The sequence below is a fragment of the Spinacia oleracea genome, chromosome 6 (genome assembly GCF_020520425.1).
Source record: "Spinacia oleracea cultivar Varoflay chromosome 6, BTI_SOV_V1, whole genome shotgun sequence".
Taxonomy (NCBI): Eukaryota; Viridiplantae; Streptophyta; class Magnoliopsida; order Caryophyllales; family Amaranthaceae; genus Spinacia; species Spinacia oleracea.
The window spans coordinates 150,819,323-150,844,618 of record NC_079492.1 but is presented as its reverse complement, the minus strand read 5'-3'; the positions used below and the strand labels follow the sequence as shown (position 1 = coordinate 150,844,618).

General features: G+C 35.2%; 2 protein-coding genes and 1 long non-coding RNA gene across 7 annotated transcripts; 1 reads left to right on the top strand and 2 right to left on the bottom strand.

Annotated features, from left to right (window-relative positions):
- Positions 1-263: 263 nt before the first annotated feature.
- On the top strand, positions 264-24,453 carry LOC110795256 (uncharacterized). Of its 2 annotated transcripts, XM_022000260.2 has the most exons (6): positions 264-621; positions 1,682-1,726; positions 2,052-2,102; positions 23,473-23,511; positions 23,907-23,954; positions 24,123-24,453. In XM_022000260.2, the coding sequence occupies exons 1-6, from the start codon at positions 300-302 to the stop codon at positions 24,251-24,253; spliced, it is 636 nt and encodes a 211-aa protein (XP_021855952.1). In that variant the 5' UTR covers positions 264-299; the 3' UTR covers positions 24,254-24,453. The 2 variants fall into 2 exon arrangements, with proteins under 2 accessions (XP_021855952.1, XP_021855954.1); XM_022000262.2 differs by lacking the exon at positions 23,473-23,511.
- On the bottom strand, positions 8,947-13,988 carry LOC110794108 (uncharacterized). Of its 2 annotated transcripts, XR_008923365.1 has the most exons (5): positions 13,570-13,988; positions 12,838-12,974; positions 11,137-11,306; positions 9,004-10,303; positions 8,947-8,961 (listed from the first exon to the last, which is right to left on the bottom strand). It is a non-coding gene; the product is annotated as an uncharacterized lncRNA (long non-coding RNA). The 2 variants fall into 2 exon arrangements; XR_002534923.2 differs by lacking the exon at positions 8,947-8,961 and having other exon boundaries at positions 9,058-11,306; positions 13,570-13,981.
- On the bottom strand, positions 18,970-23,064 carry LOC110777776 (uncharacterized). 3 transcript variants are annotated; one of them, XM_056831485.1, is made up of 6 exons: positions 22,431-23,064; positions 22,276-22,328; positions 22,076-22,142; positions 19,565-20,941; positions 19,167-19,463; positions 18,970-19,087 (listed from the first exon to the last, which is right to left on the bottom strand). In XM_056831485.1, exon 4 carries the CDS (start codon positions 20,928-20,930, stop codon positions 19,683-19,685), a length of 1,248 nt encoding a protein of 415 aa, XP_056687463.1. In that variant the 5' UTR covers positions 20,931-20,941; positions 22,076-22,142; positions 22,276-22,328; positions 22,431-23,064; the 3' UTR covers positions 18,970-19,087; positions 19,167-19,463; positions 19,565-19,682. The 3 variants fall into 3 exon arrangements, with proteins under 3 accessions (XP_056687463.1, XP_056687464.1, XP_056687462.1); XM_056831486.1 differs by lacking the exon at positions 22,276-22,328; XM_056831484.1 differs by lacking the exons at positions 22,076-22,142; positions 22,276-22,328; positions 22,431-23,064 and having other exon boundaries at positions 19,565-21,093.
- Positions 24,454-25,296: the final 843 nt, after the last annotated feature.

Sequence of the window (25,296 nt, the reverse complement as noted above, 5' to 3'; positions counted from 1 at the left end):
CTGCAAATTACAACTGTAGAGACAAAGGATATATTATCGTGAGGCACATAAAAACAGCAATTTAATCAATTAACTATCACCCAATTGTCCATATTGATACTACATTACTACATAATTGTTGAAAGAATGGTTCTTCCATAAGGACTTTTCATCAACAATCGATCAATTCTTGTAAAATATAATCATCCCGGTTTTCAACCTATATATATATATACTTACGTAACGTAACATTTAAATTTGATTCATTTAATCGTACAATCATATAGTACAATAATCATAAACACCTCCAGAAAAAGAAAATGGGTAGTAAAAAAATGATAATAATGTTGGTGGGAATATTAGCAATTGTATCAATACTACAAATTAGGCCATCAACAGCACAAGAAGAAGAAGATGTGACTGTTGAATGCTGGCAAAGGATCTCAAATTGCATAACAAATTCGACATCAGATAGTGAATTTCTTGAGTGTTGCTCAATTATCAAACAAGAGATTGAAGAAGAAAGGGAGTGTTTTTGTTTGCCAAAGGATAATATACTTCAAGATGCTAATACTTCTGCTACTTTTACCCAAATCTTTTCCTTTTGTGATATTTCTGGTTCTTTTCAAACTTTATGCCCTGGTACATCATCCTTCACTTATTATTAATTACTACATTTTCAATAACTACTTTTTTTGTACAAGATGATTGTCGTTGTTTAGAAAGGGTAACTTTTGTGTAAGACCGTCTTACCGGAAAGACCACTTTGATTACTTAACTAATTGGTTCCATTTTTTAACTAATTAGTTCTAGTGCTTTACTAATTAGTTTTATTGTTTAACTAATTGGTTTCAATGCTTAACTAATTAGCTCTAGTGCTTAACTAATTGATTTTATTGATTAACTTATATGACACAATGGTCTTTTGTGTAAGACTGCCTTATATAAAAGTTTGTAGTTTAGAAATTCATTGGTTACTGATATGGATAGAATTCACATATGAGTCGTCCTACATTAAAAATAATAATTAAAAAAAGGTTTTGAAAATATATACCAAGTTTTAGTATAGCTAAAGGGGTGTTTGTGTTTGTGGGAGTTTGAAGGTGGGAATGGGAGTTTTAATTTCATGTACCCAAAATCCATAGAAAAAAAAGAGACATGGGATCGATTATGAGTACATGGGATCCCATATTCCCATGTTTGGTTTTAAGGAATTGGGAATAAGAGGTGGCAATGGAATTAGGAATATATCCCTTCAACAATTCTATTCCCAATAATTTAATATCACGGGTCCTGGTAGTAGGGGATGAAAATATAATTATAATTAAGGAGTAAATTACCCTTTTACTTTTAATGAAACACTACAAAAATTTGTATCTTTTATGACAACCTAATAACGACGGGTAAAATCACGTCGTAAAAGGGTTTTTGCGACGGGTATAACAACGCAACAAAGACGGGAACAACCGTCGCAAATGTTTTTTTACGACGGGTTAACGACGGATTTTCCAATAACGACGGTCCCCTTTTATGACGGATTCGCGACGGAACACCCCGTCGTTAATCGACAATTATTGGCCTTTAGTGGTGCCTCTTTGGTTTTGTATTTTGTTCCTTTTCTCAATATTATTACATATACCCATCCATCTGTTGGAAAAAGATATTAATTTAACCTAGTGATTTTGTTTGTGAAAATTGAAAGGTCCTAGTCCAAGTCCTACCGGAAGTTTGTCTCCCCTATCACCAGGTAATTTTCTTTCTCAAACACATCAATTTCGACTTGATTCATCTATATATCCCACAATTTTGTGTCATTTGTTATACGTACCACTTAATTGTATTGATCTCACTCGTATTACATTAATTATGATCTCATAAAGTAAATTAAGTAAAAATAAAAAAGAAATTGATTAAATAAGTTGGACCAAAATATAGAGTGGTATGTGAAATGGGATACAATAGTGGAATAGAGGATTTGAATCAAAATTAATCTGTTTTCGACAAGGGTCGATAGCACATTTTATTCAATTCAAATGAATTTGCTTACCTTTTTTTGTCTTTTCAAACTGAAGTTGGAAGTCCGGCTCTAAGCCCTATTGGAAGCTTAGTCCCATCACCAGCAGGTAATTATTTCTTCTTTTATATACACAATTAATACGTTATCTTGGCAAACTACTAGCACTATTTGTACGAATTTTATAATATACTCTTTGTCAGAATTCTCCTTCTAGGATGAATTCTGTCTTAGAAAAGATTAAGAGAAAGAGAGAATATTTGTATTATTGAATGTTGAGAATGAATTACAATGATCAATCAGTATATATACAGCTTTGTTAGCTACAACTAGTGATGTGTTTAAACCAATGGGAATGCTTGGTTTGTACATCTCAGATTACATACAAGATATCATTACATGAATCATAAATATGCAGCTCTAACAACCTCCTGATTTCAAGGGGAATCAGTTAGGAAATCTTCTAGAAGCTTGCTTGGACTTTAGAGCATTGATGTGGTTGTTGCTGTTGTTGCTGTGCTGATGTATGGCTGCATTGCTTACGTGGAATGATTGATCAGCATGCTGGCAATGCTGTAAACCAACACCCCCCCTCAAACTAGACATAGGGAAGGTATGAACCATGCCTAGTTTGCTAGATAGATTTCTGTGTTGAGCACCAGGAAGGACTTTAGTGAAGAGATCAGCAAGCTGATTCTGAGTGGGAAGATAACTTAATTGGAGTAAACCATCCAATACCTTATCCCTAGTGAAATGACAATCCACTTCAATGTGTTTTGTCCTTTCATGAAAGATTGGATTGGTAGCTATGTGTATGGCAGATTGATTGTCACAATGCAGAACAACTGGCTTGAGATCAGTGACACCTAGTTCTTCAAGTAAACGAATGATCCAAGTCACTTCACCAGCAGCATGAGACATTGCTCTATACTCAGCTTCAGAGGAACTCTTAGAAATAGTAGATTGCTTCTTGGATTTCCAACTGATAGGTGAGTTGCCAAGAAGAAGAACATACCCTGTGACAGATCTTCTTGTAGTAGGGCAAGCAGCCCAGTTTGAATCAGAAAATGCTTGAAGAGTAAGTTTGTCAGTTGCTTTCAACAAAATCCCTTGACCAGCAGTGCTATTAATATATCTAAGAGTGTGAGAGAGAGCATCAATATGCTGGTACTTGGGAGAATGCATGAATTGGCTGAGAGTTTGAACTGCAAAAGATATATCAGGTCTAGTATGAGTTAAAAAATTCAGTTTCCCTACATAGCACCTGTAGAGTTCAGCATTGGGATAATCTTCACCTTCATTAGAGAGCTTAAGATTGAGTGGAAAGGGGGTGACAGCAGGCTTAGATATATCCAACTCACAATCTTGAAGTAACTCTTTGGTATACTTCTTCTGTGTGAGAATGTATCCTTCAGTTGTATGACTGACTTCAATCCCAAGGAAGAAATTAAGAACACCAAGATCTTTGATGCTAAAAGTATGGTGAAGATGGTTCTTTAGATCAGTAATGACAGATTCATTAGACCCAGTGATGATGATATCATCAACATAAACTGCAACCACAGTGATATCTGATGAAGTGTTCTTAATGAACAATGAATAGTCATTCTTGGATTGGTGAAAACCTTGAGACTTGAGTTCTTGGTGGAGTCTAGCAAACCACTGTCTTGATGCCTGCTTAAGACCATATAGAGATTTATTAAGTTTGTAAACAAAACCAGGAGGAGCTGTCACACCTTCAGGCACCTTCATGTAAACCTCTTCATCAAGTGTGCCATGGAGAAAAGCATTGTTTATGTCCAGCTGAAACAATTTCCAGTTTCTGCTAGCAGCAAGACTAATCAAGCATCTGACAGTAGACATTTTTACCACAGGAGAGAAAGTTTCATGGTAATCTATGCCATATTTTTGGGTAAAACCCTTAGCAACCAACCTAGCCTTATATCTTTCAACTGATCCATCAGCATTTTTCTTTATTCTGTAGACCCACTTAGAACCAATTGCCTTCTTTCCTTTAGGAAGCAGAACAAAATCCCATGTTTTATTGTTTTGGAGAGCTGTGATTTCCTTGTCCATAGCTTCAATCCACTGAGAATTCTTTGCTGCTTCAGAATAAGTGGTTGGTTCAATTAACTCCATATGAGCAGCAACTAACACTTTGTGATGCATAGGTAAACTGTCATAAGCAACTAAATTGCACCAGTGTCTGGTAGGCTTTTGACAAACAAAATCTTTCAAGTGAGATGGAGGTTTGGAGGGTCTATAGTGGATTTTCTTGGTGCTGGTGGACTATGTGTTGGTGAGAGATGGTTTGTTGGTGAGGCAGAATTATATGTGTCTGGTGTAGAAAATAAGGGTGTACTAGAAGATTGTTGATTGGTTTCTGAAAGAGTTTGTGAAGGAGAATCAGTACAAGTATGTGAATGGGGTTGAGAGATATCTGTTGAACACAATTCTGAAGTATAAGGAGTAACAACAGGTAAGAAAAACTGATTAGAATAGGCTAGATCAGGTGTAGTTGAAAAATGAAAAGGGAAGTGATGTTCATGAAAAATGATGTCTCTAGTCACAACAAATTTCTTTGTGACAAGGTTAAGGACCTTATAAGCCTTTTGATGTGGAGGATAACCAAGCAACACACATGGAACTGCTCTAGGATCAAACTTTGACCTATGAATGGTAGGAGTGCTGATGAAACATAGACATCCAAACACCCTCAAATGAGACAGATCAGGTGGTTTATGAAACAATCTTTCATAAGGAGTGATGAAATTAATACTTTTCAATGGCATCCTATTGATCAAATAGGTGGCAGTGAGAACACAATCACTCCAGTATTTATCAGGGAGTTTGGATTGAAAAGAAAGAGCCCTTGCAGTCTCCAAAAGGTGTTTGTGTTTTCTTTCAACAACACCATTTTGCTGTGGTGTATAACTACAGCTCTTTTGATGAACAATGCCTCTTTTTAAAAACAGTAGTCTCATATCTCCTTCAGTTAAGTCAAGAGCATTATCAGATCTGATTTGCTTAACTGTATAGCCAAACTGATTCTCAACATACAAAAGAAAATCATGCATTATTTTGACAGAATCAGTCTTATTTCTCATTAAATGAGTCCAGGTCATCCTGGTGTAATCATCCACAATGGTGAGGAATTGATTACATTTAGCAGTATCATACACAGAGTAGGGACCCCAAACATCTATATGTAACAACTCAAAAGGTTGAACTGTTTTAATGCTGCTTACAGAAAAGGGAAATCTAGACTGTTTAGCTAAGGGGCATATCTGACAAAAACACTCTGCTAAACATCCTTTAACATCAACTCCTCTGATGTTCTTTATTTTTCCAAATGACATATGTCCAAGTCTAAGGTGCCATAATTTTGCTTCTTCCACTTCTGACACAGTTGAGAGAGCTTGATTATTGATCACTGAATTGTTGTCAGATTTTAGCAAATCTTTATTGAAACTGTATAGGCCTTTGTCCAATCTACCAAGCAGAGTATGCTTGTTCTTGGAAAGGTCCTGTGCAAAACATTCATCAGTTGTAAATGATATTGAACATTGATCATCACAGCACAGCTTGGAAACAGAAATTAAATTGAACTGGAACCCTGGAACATGCAGTACACCTTTCAGAATGATAGTGCCTAGATCAACTTCTCCTTTATGTGTAACTGTGAGTTCTGTGCCATCAGGAATGGTGATAGTGTGCAATTTATCATTTACTGATTCAATACTACTGAACATAGCCAAATCTGAGCACATGTGATCACTTGCCCCACTGTCTAATATCCACTTAGTTTTGAAATTAGACAAAAGACAGAAAGTACCTCTCAAATGAGTGCTGGTTGCTAAGCCAAGAGAACTAGAGCCATTATGTTCAACTTGATTAGCAACCTTCTGATTATTGAGAAAATTCATCAGCTGATCATATTGTTCTTGAGTAAAGGTTGCATGGACAGTGCCTTGTTCTGCATTTCCTGTTGCATCCTGTTCAGCAAATTCTTCTAAGTGTGCAGCAGCTGCCACTCTTTTTCCTTTTCCCTTAAAATCTTTAGGATAGCCATGTAATTTCCAACACTTGTCAACTGTGTGGTTTTTCATTTTGCAGTGTTCACAGTATAAGCTATTCCTTGTGTAAGTGAAGTTTCTTGAAGTATTTCCTCCACTCAGATTCTGTGAACCAAAAGATGAAGTATATTGTGGCTTGTATGCTTTATTTTCAGTGAATTTTCTGGCAGCAAAAATTGTAGATTCCAAACCATGACTTCTACTGCTATTGACTTCTTTCTGTTGCTCTTCTTGAAGAAGAAGTCCATAAGCTCTTGATATTGTTGGCAAAGGTGTCATCATCAGAATGGTGCTTTTGGAATGATCATACTTTTCATTCAATTTCATCAAGAATTGAATAAGTCTTTGATCCTGTTGAGACTTCAGAAGTTTCTGAGTTAGAGTGCAGTTACAACCTGTGCAAACACAAGATGGTAAAGGATCTAGGCCATCAAGTTGGTCCCATAACAACTTAATCTTAGTGAAAAAACTTGAAATCTGTTCATCATCTTCCTGATTCAAGTCATACAGCTTCTGTTGTACTGAGAAAAGTTGTGGTCCTGATGACTGACAAAATCTTTCCCCTAAATCCAACCATATCTCTCTAGCTGTTTTAAGATACAACACACTTCTAGCAATAGAAGGTTCTAATGAAGCTAAAATCCAGGAAATCACCAAATCATTGCACCTGTTCCATATTCTGAAATTTGCAGAGTTTGAAGCTGGTTGGTTGAGGCTTCCATCAACAAAACATAATTTGTTTCTTGCTGAGAGTGCTATCATCATAGACCTTTTCCAGTCATTGAAGCATTTTCCATCGAAGATGATGCTGACTAACTTGGATGCATTAAGATCATTGTTGCTTAGGTAGTAAGCTGAATTAGGATTGATTGAAGGCTCTTCTTGATCAGGCATAGTGAAATTTGAGATTCTTGAGTAAATTTTCAAGAATTTGAATCAAACTAAAACAAAAAACCTTGAACAATTCAAGAAATTGATCAAGCAAATCAGCTGATTGAAACAATCTGAATCAAGCTGGCTGATTAATTAGAGAATAGAAAGAGATTTTGTGGAAAAATTTGAGCAGGATCTATTGATCTTGCTCTGATACCATGTCAGAATTCTCCTTCTAGGATGAATTCTGTCTTAGAAAAGATTAAGAGAAAGAGAGAATATTTGTATTATTGAATGTTGAGAATGAATTACAATGATCAATCAGTATATATACAGCTTTGTTAGCTACAACTAGTGATGTGTTTAAACCAATGGGAATGCTTGGTTTGTACATCTCAGATTACATACAAGATATCATTACATGAATCATAAATATGCAGCTCTAACAACCTCCTGATTTCAAGGGGAATCAGTTAGGAAATCTTCTAGAAGCTTGCTTGGACTTTAGAGCATTGATGTGGTTGTTGCTGTTGTTGCTGTGCTGATGTATGGCTGCATTGCTTACGTGGAATGATTGATCAGCATGCTGGCAATGCTGTAAACCAACACTCTTTATATATAGAATTATAGCAAGTGTTAAGATCATTATGAAATAATGAGATTGCATGCAAGATTTCTCTTACTACCTCCGTTTCAAAAAGATCTTTACAATTATTATTTGCACGGACTCTAATGCAATATTTAACTACTAATATATCCAATTTCGTATGTGAAAAAATTATAAAAATTTGATATTCTAAAAATACATTCCGAGACCAATCTAACAAGATCTTACATTTAAAGTTTTGATGTCTATAATGGTGAGAATTTACGGTCAAAGTTTTTATACTTTGGACACATTTTCTAAAGTGTAAAGAACTTTCTGAAACGGAGGTAATATAAGGTACAGAGATACTATACACTACAAGAAATTGTATTATTAACGACGGGAAATCCCGTCGCGAAAGGCCAATAATCGTTGATTAACGACGGGATTTCCTGTCGCGAACCCGTCATAAAAAGGGGCCGTCGTTAATAGAAAATCCCGTCGTAAATCCGTCATAAACCCGTCGTAAAAGGCGTTTGCGACGGTTATTCCCGTCATTGTTTGGTTGTTAGCCTCGTCCCAAAAGGCTTTTGCGACAGAATTTTTGACCCGTCGTAATTAGGTTGTCGTTAAAGATACAAATTCTTGTAGTGTATATAGCTTTATGATTTTGTTTTATAATTCTCTACTTAATTAGACCTAGAAGGCTAGAAATTATTATTTATTTTTGGTCTGAATACCTTGAAAAATTGACTCATTAATTAATTATCAGTTATATAACTCGATTTGAACCTGAACAAAGTTATTTAGACCGACCCGTACTAGTAATACATACCACTACAAGAAAGTGATTAATTACCAACCGCTAAAATTGGTTGGTAAAACGCGAAAAACGGTTGGTAAAAGATTTTGCGACCGCCAGCGGTCGCAAAAAAGCGGTCAGTTTTCACCTGGACGGTAATTTAGGAAACTCCAACTGGAAGGCGGTCTCTAAAATTTACCGACAGAATTAGCGACCGCCACCTAAGCAGTCACTAAATTAGTGACCGCCAAAGCAGTCACTAAATTAGTGACCGCTAATGCAGTCGCTAAATTAGCGACCGCCTTGACGGTCACTAAATTAGCGACCGCTTTGGCGGTCACTAAATTAGTGACTGCCTTTGTAGCGGTCACTAAATTAGTGACTGCTTTCGTGGCGGTCACTAAATTAGTGACTGCCTTGGTGGCGGTCACTAATTTAGTGACTGCTTTGGCGGTCACTAAATTAGTGACTGCCTTGGGGGCGGTCACTAAATTAGTGACTGCTTTTGTGGCGGTCACTAAATTTGTGACTGCCTTTGCGGTCGGTAATTATGCAAATATCATTTGCAGCCAATTTTGTAAAATCGCATATATACCTGTATTATATGCCTGTATAAATATTATATATGTACCTGTAAATATTATATATGTGTGTATAAATATTATATATGTACCTGTAAATATTATATATGCCTGTATATATACGAATTTATATAAATTCTGTAAAATCGTATGAAACCTGCTCGATGTTATAATATTAAACATGTTCAAAGTCATACAACAAAGATTCATAATACACATAATGTTGTTCAAACATGTTAATACGAAAAGTTGTAACTAGTTCAAACTAATACAAGAATACTAACTACCTAACACAAAGGTGTCCCGCCTCCGGGTGGATCTCGAGGGTCCTGCGACTGCGAGAAAGGAAAACCAGTACACTGACTGAACATCCGCTCGTAAGACTCCATTGCCTTTTTCATCTGGGCGGCATGTTCTTCTCTTTCTTGTCTCTCCCTTTCTCTCTCTTGTCTCTCCCTTTCCATCTCCCTTTGGTGCTGTAGTCGCTCTGCTTCTCTTTCTTCTCTCTCCCTTTGCCTCAAAAGTAGATCGTCCTCCATAGCCTTTAACATCTGATTTTTTGTTGTTTCAAGCTCAATGGATTTTTGGGTCAACTGTTGTTGAGTCTCTTCCAATCGAGATGACATTTGAGAATAAATAGATGGGGTGTATGAGCTAGAAGAACTACCACCCCTTCTAGATGGTGCAAAGTATAGAGAGGCTCCACTACCCAGCCCGGGGACCTTTCCCTTCTTTCTCCCACCTACTGTCTCAAAGTAGCACTACGCCAAAAAAATGCCTTTTATAGCGCTTAATATGGCATTTTATAGCGCTTCTTGAAGCGCTGTTGATGGCTTCGCTATTAAAAGTAAAAGGTACTTTCAATAGCGTTTGTCAAAAGCGCTATAAAAGGTACTGTTAGGATAATTCAAATATTTCTTTTACAGCGCATTATAAGCGGTATTAAAAGTGTGCTATTAAAGATTTTGCCGCCAAATTTTGAATTGTTTTCTAACAGCGGATGTATATACAACACTATTAAAGTGATTATTTTTATTTATTTTTTGTAATTTCGTTGGCTGCAATATATACTATTTTATGCCACAAAATAACTACAAATATTTCAAAATACCATATATTGAAGAGTGTAGTAAATAGTTGAATATTAATTTCCAAACCTCAATGAATTTTGCAATTGTCATCTTAATAAAACCGATTACATAATATGTTCTAAAATAAGATTAGAAACATTGCACTACACAAAATACATCAATTACTAGAGTTGTATGTTTTTTGTTCCTTCAACGTCACCTAGTTATTATACAATTGTTGAATAACATGGCGCACCCACAGAGTTCCTACTACGTCAATTTGCTCTTTGTCATAACTTGAAAACTGACAATCTGAAAAGTACTGCAAAGCAACGGGGTATAAGATATTCATACATATATATAAGAGGGGAAAAAAAATTCTTTCTGCAAAGTTACTAAGATAACTTTAGTCTGCCGTTTAGTTTGCCGAATAATTAGGTGATAATGTGTATGCGTGCCAAATAAAATCAAATTATCCTGAAAGTTAACCCAAGCAGACATGACTCATGAGAACATAAATTTCTTATTATTTCTTGTGTTCTGCTCGGCAGTAATAAAGCTGCAAATCCCCCTTAGGAAGTCTGCCCCAATTGAAAAGAAAGAGTCTACAAGAACACAAATCCTCCTTAGAAAATCTGCTCTAATTGAAAAGAAAGAACTCCAACAGAACACAACCGCTCTAATCTGCTCTAACCTGCTCTAACCTGCTCTAATAGTTTGTTAGCTAACAGGTAAAAAATATGCAGTTTACAATAATACTAAGCTTTGGTTTTTAATGGAATCTGCCACAAGGCCAGCAACGTCTTATTCCTAAACCATAACATGTCATAACATTTGTTTGTACGAAGAATTGACCTCATACCTAGAAACTAGCTCATTCTTCTGCAAAGTTTATTGTAAACTGAATAGAAAAGAGTTACACAGGGCCATTATAAAATCTTAAATCGAAATTAAAAACTCACAGGAATTCCAAATGAAGCAGCTGTTTGTCCTATAAAGCTAGGAAAAGAAATGTATTCCTTAAACAAAGTAAGCCAATTAAAACTCAGGAATTGGAATCACTGTACAAATGGTACAGTCAACATTAAAAAAAGACTTAGAGATTGAACATGGGCAGTCGTTTTAGCAACTCAAAGAAGCATAAGAACCCAATACCTGAGTAACATTGAACTCCCAATTGCACTGAGCAGTTGCACCTATAGTTCCAGCTGTGTTTCCATGGTAAGCATTCCTCAAGGATTAATGTCCTGCCATCCAGTGTACAACATTGCCATCATTAAGGCCAACTCATTTGCTTCCATACCCGAGTTTGTGAAGAGCACGACCTATAGAATGTAGAGGAAATCCAGAGGTTAAGACTAAAAAAGTAATTTACAATCACAACCATATAGCAGCAACCAGACCAGTCTAAGCAACAAGGACGACTTCCCAGGATCTTAGAAAAATCAGGAATATCTGTACATTGTGTAAAATATAAATATCAAATGAAATGGAAAAGATGTTGAAACTAAGGAAGACGAAAGCCAAACAAATTCTCTTCATTTCGGAATTTGGAAATACATAAAAGGTCACTATCACTGTATTTTTCAGCTTATCCAGTCAAGGCTATAATAGAAAGTCGTAAACCTCTTTGCAACTCTAGAATGTAAGCTAAATAGCTCAATTTCTAATCTTCTATAAGATGGGAAGACTTGCGACAGACAATCGGTATGCCAAAATGATAGTGACAGTAAGAAAGAATATACTTTCGTCTTTTTTAATTATGTTGAAATTTGCTGCAATAGAAGATAGAACATTTTCCTTTCAATATCACCAAAAACGTATATATTGTCACAGTCACAGGCCGTAAAAAATTGTGAAATAACCATTCAAACGCAAATCAAGTGAAATGTCATATGACTTTGTGCCCTAGTGTAAGTGATAGTGGAGATTGTTTTTCAAGAATCTCAAATACATTCCAAAATAACATGCAGAGAAGAACTGGAAGATAAATTGATATTCTAACAGGTTTGATCGTCCAGACAGTCTGCATATAGGCCAGAGCTCGAACGGTGGCCAAAAAAATTCATCTTAAAACAACACGTACAAGAACTCCAGTATGAAATATATATTCTAACAGCTTTCTCTCAAAATTAGCTATTTAATTAGATAAGTACATTTCCTTAAAAGAACAATGTATAACAACTTGAAGACAAAATAGTTAACTCTTGCCACAATATTGATATAGTGATTTCGGTAACATTCATAAAAGAACTAAGGGATAATTTGTTTAATTTATAGATGCTACACATAACTGCCAACTTGGACCACTAACATAGGCCTTACTGCCTTAAAGCCATTGTTCCATTATTAAAGCAGAAGCTAAGTCCCATGTAAAATAATGAGATATCTCACTTCCCACCAAGGTGACATGCTAAGGATTGAAGCACAAAAAAAAACTACCAAACAACCACATACAATGACAACTGGCAAGAAGTTATATGAAAATGTAAATGTCTTGTACGAGCGATTAAGGGTCAAAGTTGATTGATATTAACATTATAAAGAGCTAAAAAAAAAGTATCAACTTGACTGAAGGATAATAATCTTTCAAGCATATAAACTATCAATATATAATCAACCAGAAATGCAAAGCAGACTTGCACATTTCTTGATCTTAAAATGCATGGAGTTAATCGGGCTGTCCCCTGGATCCCTAGAATTTAGTACTAGAAATTCAATATGGAAATTAAAACAATAAAATGACTGAATTATAATGCCAAAGTAGAGAATAAGTTCATGTCAGCATCATGGTTAATAAGAAAGTTATGTGCATCTGAATAGAAACAATAAAACCAAACCATATAACCCTAATACCTGAAATGAAATTGTGGCAGAGGATGTAGCACCAATATCATAACCAAAAAGTAGTCCCCCAAAGCAAGCTTCATTTATCTGAACAAGCTTCTCCGAACACAGGGAGAATTGAGCAGTCCTGATAGCATGATTAACTCCTGATAAGAACATCAGAAATTTAGAAGCCACTGTTTAGTTATGATATACAGAATATGCAATAACCCAATCATAAAAAAATTCATTTATTTTCCTAGCCAACAGTTTTATCTTCCAGTAGAACTGTCAGCACTAGCTACGAAGTACTTCCTAACACTAGCTACGGAGTACTTCCTAGTACAGACAATAACTTTTGTTACATAATTTTTGCAAAAGATTAATCAAAATCGAAAATCAACGAAGAAGAGAAGTTTCAAACCTGATAATCTTCGCATTCGCATTATAACTCATTTACTCGACAAAAATAACATATAACATCTTTTAATACTAAAAACTATCTTTGTGCGCTACCATTGCCATTTTCTCTCTCCTTTCTTTTCCTCACTCTGGTATAATTTTTTGAAATTGAATAGACAAATTGTCAAATTCACACATCAACAAATAACAAAACTAGAACAAAACCCCAAAAATAAACTTCTACAAATCGGTAAATCCGGTAATTGAGAAAGAAGATTGCAACAAAGAAGAAGTTCATTAAACCTAGATTTTCATAAAAATGGTTAATTAACGAAAAAGTAAACAATGAAAAATCAGAACCTTATACAAGATTTTTTGAAGCCGTTGTTTCCCTATGAATAGCCTGAGCATGCCTCTATTGCGAGCTCCTCTAATATCCATGAAATTGGAACTAAGAAATTGAATGGGGCGGAGGATTGAAAAGAAATGTTTATAAGGGTTTTCTTTTGAGAGAAAACCATAAATACGGAAAGAAGAACAAAGGGTCTGACTATAATTTGGTAATTGGTATTCAAAAGCTCTTTTACTTTTATTTTTATTTATATTTTTATTTTTTTAATAACTTTTTTATAGGGCTTTGTAGAAAGCGCTGTTGTAAGTCGACTTTTAATAGGGCTTATTTTTAAAACGCTATAGTACGCTATAAATGATATCTTCAATAGCGAAATGTTAAAAAGCGTTATTAAAATAACGCTATAAAATGACATTTCTGTAGTAGTGTAGATTTGGTTGGGATCTTTAGCAATGCCTTTTTCAACACATTCAGCAACATTTTTTTCATAGTTTTCCTACAAGAATTAAAATGATTATCACCCATGCATAAAAAATATATTAAATGGAGCACATTTAAACTTAAAACGTGTTTCATAAGCTTTGTTTGAACTTGCTAAGTCACATTCAAACGTAGTTTTCCTACAATAATTAAAATGATTATCACCCATGCATAACAAATATATTAAATTGAGCACATTTAAACTTAAAACATATATAGGCTAAATAAGGCATTTTCGCTCCCATTTTTCAAAAAAAAGAACTAAGGGCTGATTTTAAACTTAAAACATGTTTCATAAGCTTTGTTTTCACTTGCTAAGTCACATTCAAACGTAGTTACTCACATCTAAGGCCTATTTGGTCGTTATAGGTCATATATTGCCTAAAATGTCATTTTCTCGCCCAACTTTGAGCTAAGGAACCAAACTTGTCATTTCAAACCATTTACATGTTTTATGTGGCATATTCAAGGTTTCTAAAACCGATTCTAAGCAATTTAAGCACATTTAAGTCATATTTGGTCGATATAGGTCATATATAGGCTAAATAAGGCATTTGCGGTCCCATTTTTCAACTAAATCACCTAGGGGCAGATTTTAAACTTAAAACATGTTTCATAAGCTTTGTTTGAACTTGCTAAGTCACATTCAAAGGTATTTACTCAAATCTAAGGCCTATTTGGTCGTTATAGGTCATATATAGGCTAAATAAGGCATTTTCGGTCCCATTTTTCAACTAAATCACCTAGGGGCAGATTTTAAACTTAAAATGTGTTTCATAAGTTTAGTTTGAACTTGCTAAGTCACATTCAAAGGTATTTACTCACATCTAAGGCCTATTTGGTCGTTATAGGTCACATATAGGCTAAATAAGGCATTTTCGGTCCCATTTTTTAACTAAATCACCTAGGGACAGATTTTAAACTTAAAATGTGTTTCATAAGTTTAGTTTGAACTTGCTAAGTCACATTCAAAGGTATTTACTCACATCTAAGGCCTATTTGGTCGTTATAGGTCATATATTGCCTAAAATGTCATTTTCTCGCCCAACTTTGAACTAAGGAACCAAACTTGTCATTTCAAACCATTTACATGTTTTATGTGGCATATTAAAGGTTTCTAAAACTGATTCTTAGCAATTTAAGCACATTTAAGTCATATTTGGTCGATATAGGTCATATATAGGCTAAATAAGGCATTTTCGGTCCCATTTTTCAACTAAATCACCTAGGGGCAGATTTTAAACTTAAAACATGTTTCATAAGCTTTGTTTGAACTTGATAAGTCACATTCAAAGGTATTTACTCACATCTAAGGCCTATATGGTCGTTATAGGTCATATATTGCCTAAAATGTCATTTTCTCGCCCAACTTTGAGCTAAGGAACCAAACTTGTCATTTCAAACCATTTACATGTTTTATGTGTCATATTCAAGGTTTCTAAAACCGATTCTAAGCAATTTAAGCACATTTAGGTCATATTTGGTCGATATAGGTCACATATAGGCTAAATAAGGCGTTTTCGGTCCCATTTTTCAACTTAATCACCTACGGGCTGATTTTAAACTTAAAACATGTTTCATAAGGTTAGTTTGAACTTGCTAAGTCACATTCAAAGGTATTTACTCACATCTAAGGCCTATATGGTCGTTATAGGTCATATATTGCCTAAAATGTCATTTTCTCGCCCAACTTTGAGCTAAGGAACCAAACTTGTCATTTCAAACCATTTACATGTTTTATGTGTCATATTCAAGGTTTCTAAAACCGATTCTAAGCAATTTAAGCACATTTAGGTCATATTTGGTCGATATAGGTTACATATAGGCTAAATAAGGCGTTTTCGGTCCCATTTTTCAACTTAATCACCTACGGGCTGATTTTAAACTTAAAACATGTTTCATAAGGTTAGTTTGAACTTGCTAAGTCACATTCAAAGGTATTTACTCACATCTAAGGCCTATATGGTCGTTATAGGTCATATATTGCCTAAAATGTCATTTTCTCGCCTAACTTTGAGCTAAGGAACCAAACTTGTCATTTCAAACCATTTACATGTTTTATGTGTCATATTCAAGGTTTCTAAAACCGATTCTAAGCAATTTAAGCACATTTAGGTCATATTTGGTCGATATAGGTCACATATAGGCTAAATAAGGCGTTTTCGGTCCCATTTTTCAACTTAATCACCTACGGGCTGATTTTAAACTTAAAACATGTTTCATAAGGTTAGTTTGAACTTGCTAAGTCACATTCAAAGGTATTTACTCACATCTAAAGCCTATATGGTCGTTATAGGTCATATATTGCCTAAAATTTCATTTTCTCGCCCAACTTTGAACTAAGGAACCAAACTTGTCATTTCAAACCATTTACATGTTTTATGTGTCATATTTAAGGTTTCTAAAACTGATTCTAAGCAATTTAAGCACATTTAGGTCATATTTGGTCGATATAGGTCACATATAGGCTAAATAAGGCGTTTTCGGTCCCATTTTTCAACTAAATCACCTAGGGGCAGATTTTAAACTTAAAACATGTTTCATAAGCTTTATTTCAACTTGCTAAGTCACATTAAAAGGTATTTACTCACATCTAAGGCCTATATGGTCGTTATAGGTCATATATTGCCTAAAATGTCATTTTCTCGCCCAACTTTGAGCTAAGGAACCAAACTTGTCATTTCAAACCATTTACATGTTTTATGTGTCATATTCAAGGTTTCTAAAACCGATTCTAAGAAATTTAAGCACATTTAGGTCATATTTGGTCGATATAGGTCACATATAGGCTAAATAAGGCGTTTTCGGTCCCATTTTTCAACTTAATCACCTACGGGCTGATTTTAAACTTAAAACATGTTTCATAAGGTTAGTTTGAACTTGCTAAGTCACATTCAAAGGTATTTACTCACATCTAAGGCCTATATGGTCGTTATAGGTCATATATTGCCTAAAATGTCATTTTCTCGCCCAACTTTGAGCTAAGGAACCAAACTTGTCATTTCAAACCATTTACATGTTTTATGTGTCATATTCAAGGTTTCTAAAACCGATTCTAAGAAATTTAAGCACATTTAGGTCATATTTGGTCGATATAGGTCATATATAGGCTAAATAAGGCGTTTTCGGTCCCATTTTTCAACTAAATCACCTAGGGTCTGATTTTAAACTTAAAAAGTGTTTCATAAGCTTTATTTGAGCTTGCTAAGTCACATTCAAAGGTATTTACTCACATCTAAGGCCTATTTGGTCGTTATAGGTCATATATAGGCTAAATAAGGCATTTTCGGTCCCATTTTTCAACTAAATCACCTAGGGGCAGATTTTAAACTTAAAACATGTTTCATAAGCTTTGTTTGAACTTGCTAAGTCACATTCAAGGTTATTTACTCACATCTAAGGCCTATTTGGTCGTTATAGGTCATATATAGGCTAAATAAGGCTTTTCGGTCCCATTTTTCAACTAAATCACCTAGGGGCAGATTTTAAACTTAAAACATGTTTCATAAGCTTTTTTTGAACTTGCTAAGTCACATTCAAAGGTATTTACTCACATCTAAGGTCTATTTGGTCGTTATAGGTCATATATTGCCTAAAATGTCATTTTCTCGCCCAACTTTGAGCTAAGGAACCAAACTTGTCATTTCAAACCATTTACATGTTTTATGTGTCATATTCAAGGTTTCTAAAACTGATTCTAGACAATTTAAGCACATTTAGGTCATATTTGGTCGATATAGGTCACATATAGGCTAAATAAGGCGTTTTCGGTCCCATTTTTCAACTAAATCACCTAGGGGCAGATTTTAAACTTAAAACATGTTTCATAAGCTTTGTTTGAACTTGCTAAGTCACATTCAAAGGTATTTACTCACATCTAAGGCCTATATGGTCGTTATAGGTCATATATTGCCTAAAATGTCATTTTCTCGCCCAACTTTGAGCTAAGGAACCAAACTTGTCATTTCAAACCATTTACATGTTTTATGTGTCATATTCAAGGTTTCTAAAACCGATTCTAAGCAATTTAAGCACATTTAGGTCATATTTGGTCGATATAGGTCATATATAGGCTAAATAAGGCGTTTTCGGTCCCATTTTTCAACTTAATCACCTACGGGCTGATTTTAAACTTAAAAAGTGTTTCATAAGCTTTGTTTGAGCTTGCTAAGTCACATTCAAAGGTATTTACTCACATCTAAGGCCTATTTGGTCGTTATAGGTCATATATAGGCTAAATAAGGCATTTTCGGTCCCATTTTTCAACTAAATCATCTAGGGGCAGATTTTAAACTTAAAACATGTTTCATAAGCTTTGTTTTCACTTGCTAAGTCACATTCAAACGTAGTTACTCACATCTAAGGCCTATTTGGTCGTTATAGGTCATATATAGGCTAAATAAGGCTTTTCGGTCCCATTTTTCAACTAAATCACCTAGGGGCAGATTTTAAACTTAAAACATGTTTCATAAGCTTTTTTTGAACTTGCTAAGTCACATTCAAAGGTATTTACTCACATCTAAGGCCTATTTGGTCGTTATAGGTCATATATTGCCTAAAATGTCATTTTCTCGCCCAACTTTGAGCTAAGGAACCAAACTTGTCATTTCAAACCATTTACATGTTTTATGTGTCATATTCAAGGTTTCTAAAACTGATTCTAAACAATTTAAGCACATTTAGGTCATATTTGGTCGATATAGGTCACATATAGGCTAAATAAGGCGTTTTCGGTCCCATTTTTCAACTTAATCACCTACGGGCTGATTTTAAACTTAAAACATGTTTCATAGGTCATATTTTGTCGATATAGGACGTATATTGACCAAATAAGGCATTTTCGCTCCCATTTTTCAACTAAACGAACTAAGGGTTGATTTTAAACTTAAAACGTGTTTCATAAGCTTTGTTTGAATAATAGTAAGTTACCTTGATTTGCTTTGCTTTGCTACTACAAGGGACTTTCCCTTTACCCGGTACTTCATTCGTGTGTGTCTTCAAATATAAGTCACCAGCTGTAGGCATCACACCTCCACTTTCCTTTGCCTAATTATACAAGTAATTTTTGTGAATAATCAAATTAGTAACAACGTTAAATGAAATTTAGTTACATTATTAAACTTACCATTTTCTTTGCAGCCTCAGTTGTGGAAATGGAACCTTGGAAATGTGATGGTTCAACATTGTTGGTTAATGAACCCCCTCTTCTATTTTTCTTAGCCTGCTCAGATCTTTTCTTGAATTCATCATCATCCACGTGCTTCATCATATCTGCATGCACTTTCTCAGACATCCAATCTGGCTTCCTTCCATTACTCTTTCTTGTTATTTGGTAGTGGATGTACTTAACCCGTTTATATGCATTTGCATGGTAATCACGCACAGCAAGGTGATCAAACTCAGGCAACCATTTATAGGTCCTCTACACAAAAGAAAAGAAAAGAAGGATATTTTGTTATGTTACAATTATAGCAAGTTGAAAAATAAAAAGTGATACATTACATGATATAAAATTGTGTAAACCTTGAATAGAGTGAACCAATGATCTTTTGTATCCTTGTCAACTTTGGTATAACACGTCCAAGGACTCTTGAAATATTTCTGGATGACGTTAGTAATATCCCGCGAAATGAAACTGTGATCAAACCTTACATAGTGGAATAGTCCACAAAAGGGCTGCGCGGAGGTTGAAATTCTGCTTGCTTGAGATGTCATAAGTCATAGCCCCAACCTCCCATAACTGTTTCAACTCTTCAATGAGTGGTTGCATGTACACATCCAAGTTTCCTTTAGGATTTTTAGGACCGGGAACGAGCAAAGAAAGGAACATGAATGGTCTTTTCATACACATCGATGGAGGCAAGTTGTATGGTGTAAGAATAACCGGCCAACATGAATATTGGGATCCAAATTTACCATGGGGGGCAAATCCATCTGTGCACAAACCAAGCCTGACATTTCGTGGCTCTGATGCGAAATTAGGAAAGGTTGTATCCAAGTGCTTCCACGCTTGACTATCACTAGGATGTGCGAAGGTGTTTTGAACTCGGGGATTCTTGGCATGCCAAGTCATATCCTCCGAAATGTTCTTGGTAGCATACAACCTTTGCAACCTCGGTGTGATTGGAAAATAGATTAGAACTTTTGCTGGAATAAGCTTACCCTTTGCAGTCTTCTTATACCGATCACTTCCGCATACTCTACATTTATCTAACTGTGCATCGCCTTTCCAGAAGAGCAAACAACCTTTAGGGCATGTGTGGATCCTCTCATGAGGAAGTTCCAAGCCCTCAAGAACCTTCTTTGTGCTATTGAAAGTTCTACCCATTTGGTTGTTATTTGGAATCGCATCATTCATCAAAGATGCAAACCCATCCACACACCTGTGTTGTAAGTTGAATTCACATTTCAAACTTGCAATTCTTGATGCCATCTCCAACACAGAGAGTTTGCTCCCTTCATATAATGGATCTCCAGCTGCCTTTAGAAGGTCTATAAACTTCTTAGCTTCATCATTTGGTTCTTCTTCAACTGAATTACCCTCTTCATTCACCAAATGCTCTTGATTATTTCCAAGAGCATCAATAACCATATCCCGATATTGATTTGGCTGAACACGCGAGGACTCTACTAAGCTTTCCCCTTGACATATCCATTGATAGTAATTACGAACAAACCCCTTCTTGTACAAATGTACTCTAACTGTTTCAGTATCATGAAAACGCCTGTTATCACACAAGGGGCATGGGCATCTTATTTTGTCACCATCATTGCATGTTGGATGCTCTTTGCAAAACTCAATGAACTCTCCAACCCCCTTGAGAAAGTCGGGCTTAAGATTGCGCCCGTCGAGTCTATCATACATCCAACTACGCTCTCTTCTTTTCATGATACCAAATTCTACACATCTCACAAAAAACATGTTACTAATTAACCACACCCTACACATCTCACACCAATCATGCACTAAACCTACTATTTCGTCTAACTAACATTTAAATAAATTCAATCATCACTAGATAACTTTATAACGCTCGATGATTTCTAAATAAGCAGTCAATTATCTCGTCAAATAATTTTCTAAATGGAAACATATTCTCTTTACTTTTTATTAGTCTCTTAATTAGTACTTCACTACTGTTAGATTCTCCCTTTAGAAGTGATAGATTTAAGACTTGTTTAATTTATATTTTACAAAAAATTTGTTAATACTAATGTTCTATGATTAGGAGTGTCTTTTATAAGACTGCTTTTATGAGTTACTTTTATGTGTATGGGTGAGTTTCAAAGGGATAATGAGGCGACTATATGCTTTTCCTGCCTTATTTCTTGAATTGCACAGACCAGATCTTCTATACATCTTCAATATTGTCTAAAGAATATTTCTAAAAGGTTCACCATGGGTTGTGACCAAAAAGACCAGTCCTTTTCAGAACATTTTGGTCATGGGCGGTGGAAGCCTGATGATATCTCATACCAAATTGCCTCCACATTATTTTCAATTTCCCACTGCTACTTTACTTTCATCCTAAGTTGATAAGTTCCAATTGAAGTAACAAATATTTATTCTTCAATTAGAACTCACAAGAGCAGTTGAGCTATTCAGCCTTTCTAGAGAAAAAAATATTTTGGATTATGAAACTATTTACACGCTTATTCTATTTTTTTTGTAATGAAACTATTTACACACTTTTCTATTACTTTTATAACTGAAAGATGAATTCCTGCAATTTCACAATCTGTGTACATCTCTAACTCTGCTAAAATCAGATATGCAACCATGAACAATATTTACATGACATCTAGTAGGCAACTCAGATTGAAGTAGCTAAAATATTTTCATCATAATAAACAGCGAAAACAATATATGTTAATTATTTGCTTTTACGATTCCTAAATGATAAAATTATTTACTACTGCAGAGTATTGAACCTCAAATTCCAACATTGTTTCCAGCAATTTCATATCCTCAAATTCTCATACTCATACAATAGATAAAGGCCTTTGCAACACACTCTAAACTGAGCAACTTACCGGAGTTTTTTTGTTGCAGGATTATATGATACTCAACAATCGGCCGATATCCCCGCCTTACTCAAACCTGCAGCAATAATACACCCCCAAAAAAAATCAAATTCAAATCTATAAGTGCAGATCCTAATGTCATGGATGATGAATAGATATACTAACAAATGAATTAAATCATTATAAGAGTTTAATAATAATACTAATACCATTAATCTTAATCTTCCTCCATCAACACCATCTACACCCATCTACACTGATACTGACAAGGTTTCAATTGTGTAAAAAAATTGAACCACAATAAAAAAGTTAGGGTTTGAAAAAATTGAACCACAATCAATAAAGCAAAAGGAACTAAGATTACCTGGTTAATTGAACAAACACATGTGCGTCGACTGGGCTGGGCGGGTGGCGGCGACGTGTAGGGTGGCTGCGTCGTGGTTGTGAGCGGCTGCGTATCCCCTGCGTCGGCGTCGTGGAGGGGTGGGGCTGGGCGTCGGTGCGTCGCCGGCAGGGAAGGGCTCGTCGACTGGGCTGGGAGGTGCGTCGGCTGGGAAGTGCGTCGGCTGGGAAGTGCGTCGACTGGGCTGGGAAGGGCTCGTCGCCGGCAGCCCAAATCGGTGGGAGGTCGTTTTTTTTATAATTATTTTGAAATGTAGATCTGAATGAAAGTTGGTCGCAAAGTACTCAAACCTTTTTTTTTCCTTTAAAATATTACCGACCGCTTATATGGTTGGAGATATTAAATAGGCGGTAATTAAAATTTTGAATGAGTTTTGGAAATAGTCGGATTTTTACCAACCGCTCTTTAGTCGGAATACAAGAAAAAGCAGTCGATAAATTACCGACTGCTTTAAAAGCGGTGGGTAAACTTAAAATTTAGCGACCGCTAAATTTTCGGTCGGTAAATTACCGACTGGTTTTTTTTCGGTCGCTAATTTTTTTTTTACTGACTAATTTTATGGCGGTCGGTAAAAGCAGTTGGTAATCAAGCGCTTTCTTGTAGTGTTTAGTTGGTAAAAGCAGTTGGTAAAAGCAGTTTAGACTCATTAATTAATTATCAGTATACCAATTGAGGTTGGCATGAATGGTTAAGGGCCTCTTGCTCCTTAACCAAGGTCTCGGGTTCGAGCCTTGGGAATGGAAAAAATCTCAACTGGGAGGGATGCTGCCCATCGAGGTACCCATGCAAACTCCCACGGGAGATTACCTCGCCGAAGGCGGTGGGAACTCCTCGCAGTAGAACCAAAAAAAAAAAAAAATTAATTAATTATCAGTTATATAACTCGATTTGAACCTGAACAAAGTTATTTAGACCGACCCGTACTAGTAATACATACTTACATTTAGCATCTACTAGTATATATAATCTATTCCACTAATTATGAAGGTTTCATGTTTTGAAGGTTCTGTTTCAGACTCAACTCCAGTGCCGTCACCTACAAGTAATTCCTCGAGCTCCCTTTAACCTAACCTAATCTGTTGAGTTTTCGCATGTTCATTTAATCTCGATAGATCAGAGCTACTTATACGTAGAATTAGGCATTGATACGTGGTATGTAGTATCAGGGTAATTTTTTAAGCATTTTAATGTAACTTTACATGATTATATCCGCCTTAATCAAGAAATTGTGATACATCACTTCATTTGGATTTGTAGAACCTGAGTTATGATTAAAATGGTGGACTACATTCATTTTTCTAATTCTTTCGTTATTCGGTTTGCTTCAAAACTCTTCCAACTCAACGTCCATGTCTAAAAAGTACTGTTTTCTGTTACATAACCGTACGTCGGTACCTATATACTAATTATTTTGAGTATTTCATCTTTGATATGAAGGTTCTCCACTAAGCCCCATGGAACCTTTAGTATTTCCTTCACCACCAGGTATGTAAACCTTTCTGTAATGCTTTGTATATTACTAAATTTTCGCACGATGCATATATAATTATCCTTAAGAATTTTTAATATACTTGTATGTATATAAAATTCTCATAATCTTATTACACATTATTTATCCAATTATAGGTATTAAAAATGTTAACTTTTGGGCAGGTACTGATGACGATAGTGATAGTGGGAGTGGGAGCAGCACCCAAAGTAATAGTACTAACAAGGTTGCATTTTCAGCTGGATTACTTACTAAGGCACTATTCTTAATCATTTTGGCGATAATGGTGGCTTAATTGTATACTTGAATTAATCTTAAATTGATCATTTTTCACTTTAATTTGGATACACTTTCATGCATGGTAACTATAATTATTCTTAAAGATTTCAAGTTGATTTGTTTTCAACACAGTACATTGTAAGCTGACATTTAATTTGATTGCCTGGATTTAATTCAGTCAAGGAGTGTGTTACCATTTTTTTAGGGAAATCAATATTGACCTTGTGTTTTAAAAACCTCTACACCGTCACCATACAAGAAGAAGTTTGGTTTTGGAAAATTCATTATAAATTTGAGATGTAACTTTTGAAACATCATAGTAGCACTACAAGAAATTGTACTATTAACGACGGGAAATCCCGTCGCGAAAGGCCAATAATCATTCATTAACGACGGGATTTCCTGTCGCGAACCCGTCATAGAAGGGGGTCGTCGTTAATAGAAATTCCGTCGTAAATCCGTCGTAAACCCGTCGTAAAAGACATTTGCGACGGTTATTCCCGTCATTGTTTGGTTGTTAGCCCCGTCGCAAAAGGCTTTTGCGACGGGATTTTTGACCCGTCGTAATTAGATTTTCGTTAAAAATACAAATTCTTGTAGTGTTAGAGACGAATACTAAAATTTTGTCTCAAACTTGATACGCATTACTAAAATTTTGTCTCTAATATTGAGATGCAATTGTATACTACACTACAGGGATTTCCCTAAAAACTCGCAAATTTTTGGCTATACCCGGGTACAGCCAAAGCTGGCTGTACCCCCATCCAAAACGATGTCGTTTTGTGTTGATTAAAATAAACATTAATATACTGGTACAAAAATGAACATTTAATATTTCGAAAATGAACATTTATTTATTTATTTGGAATGAACATTTACTATTTAGGAAATGAACATTTATTTATTTATTTGGAAATAAACTACAAAAATGAACATTTACTATTTCGGAAATGATCATTTATTTATTTATTTGGAATGAACATTTACTATTTTGGAAATGAACATTTATTTATTTATTTATTGGGAAATAAACAATATAGACGCTTGTAAAAACATAAA

Bases quoted from the DNA above. Each gene is read 5' to 3' on its own strand.
- LOC110777776 (XM_056831484.1), bottom strand. From the start codon at position 20,990: ATGTGTAGGGTGTGGTTAATTAGTAACATGTTTTTTGTGAGATGTGTA.
- LOC110795256 (XM_022000260.2), top strand. From the start codon at position 300: ATGGGTAGTAAAAAAATGATAATAATGTTGGTGGGAATATTAGCAATT. The intron at 1,727-2,051 runs GTAATTTTCTTT...TTCAAACTGAAG, and splicing joins TTTGTCTCCCCTATCACCAG to TTGGAAGTCCGGCTCTAAGC. The intron at 23,512-23,906 runs GTAATTCCTCGA...TTTGATATGAAG, and splicing joins TCCAGTGCCGTCACCTACAA to GTTCTCCACTAAGCCCCATG.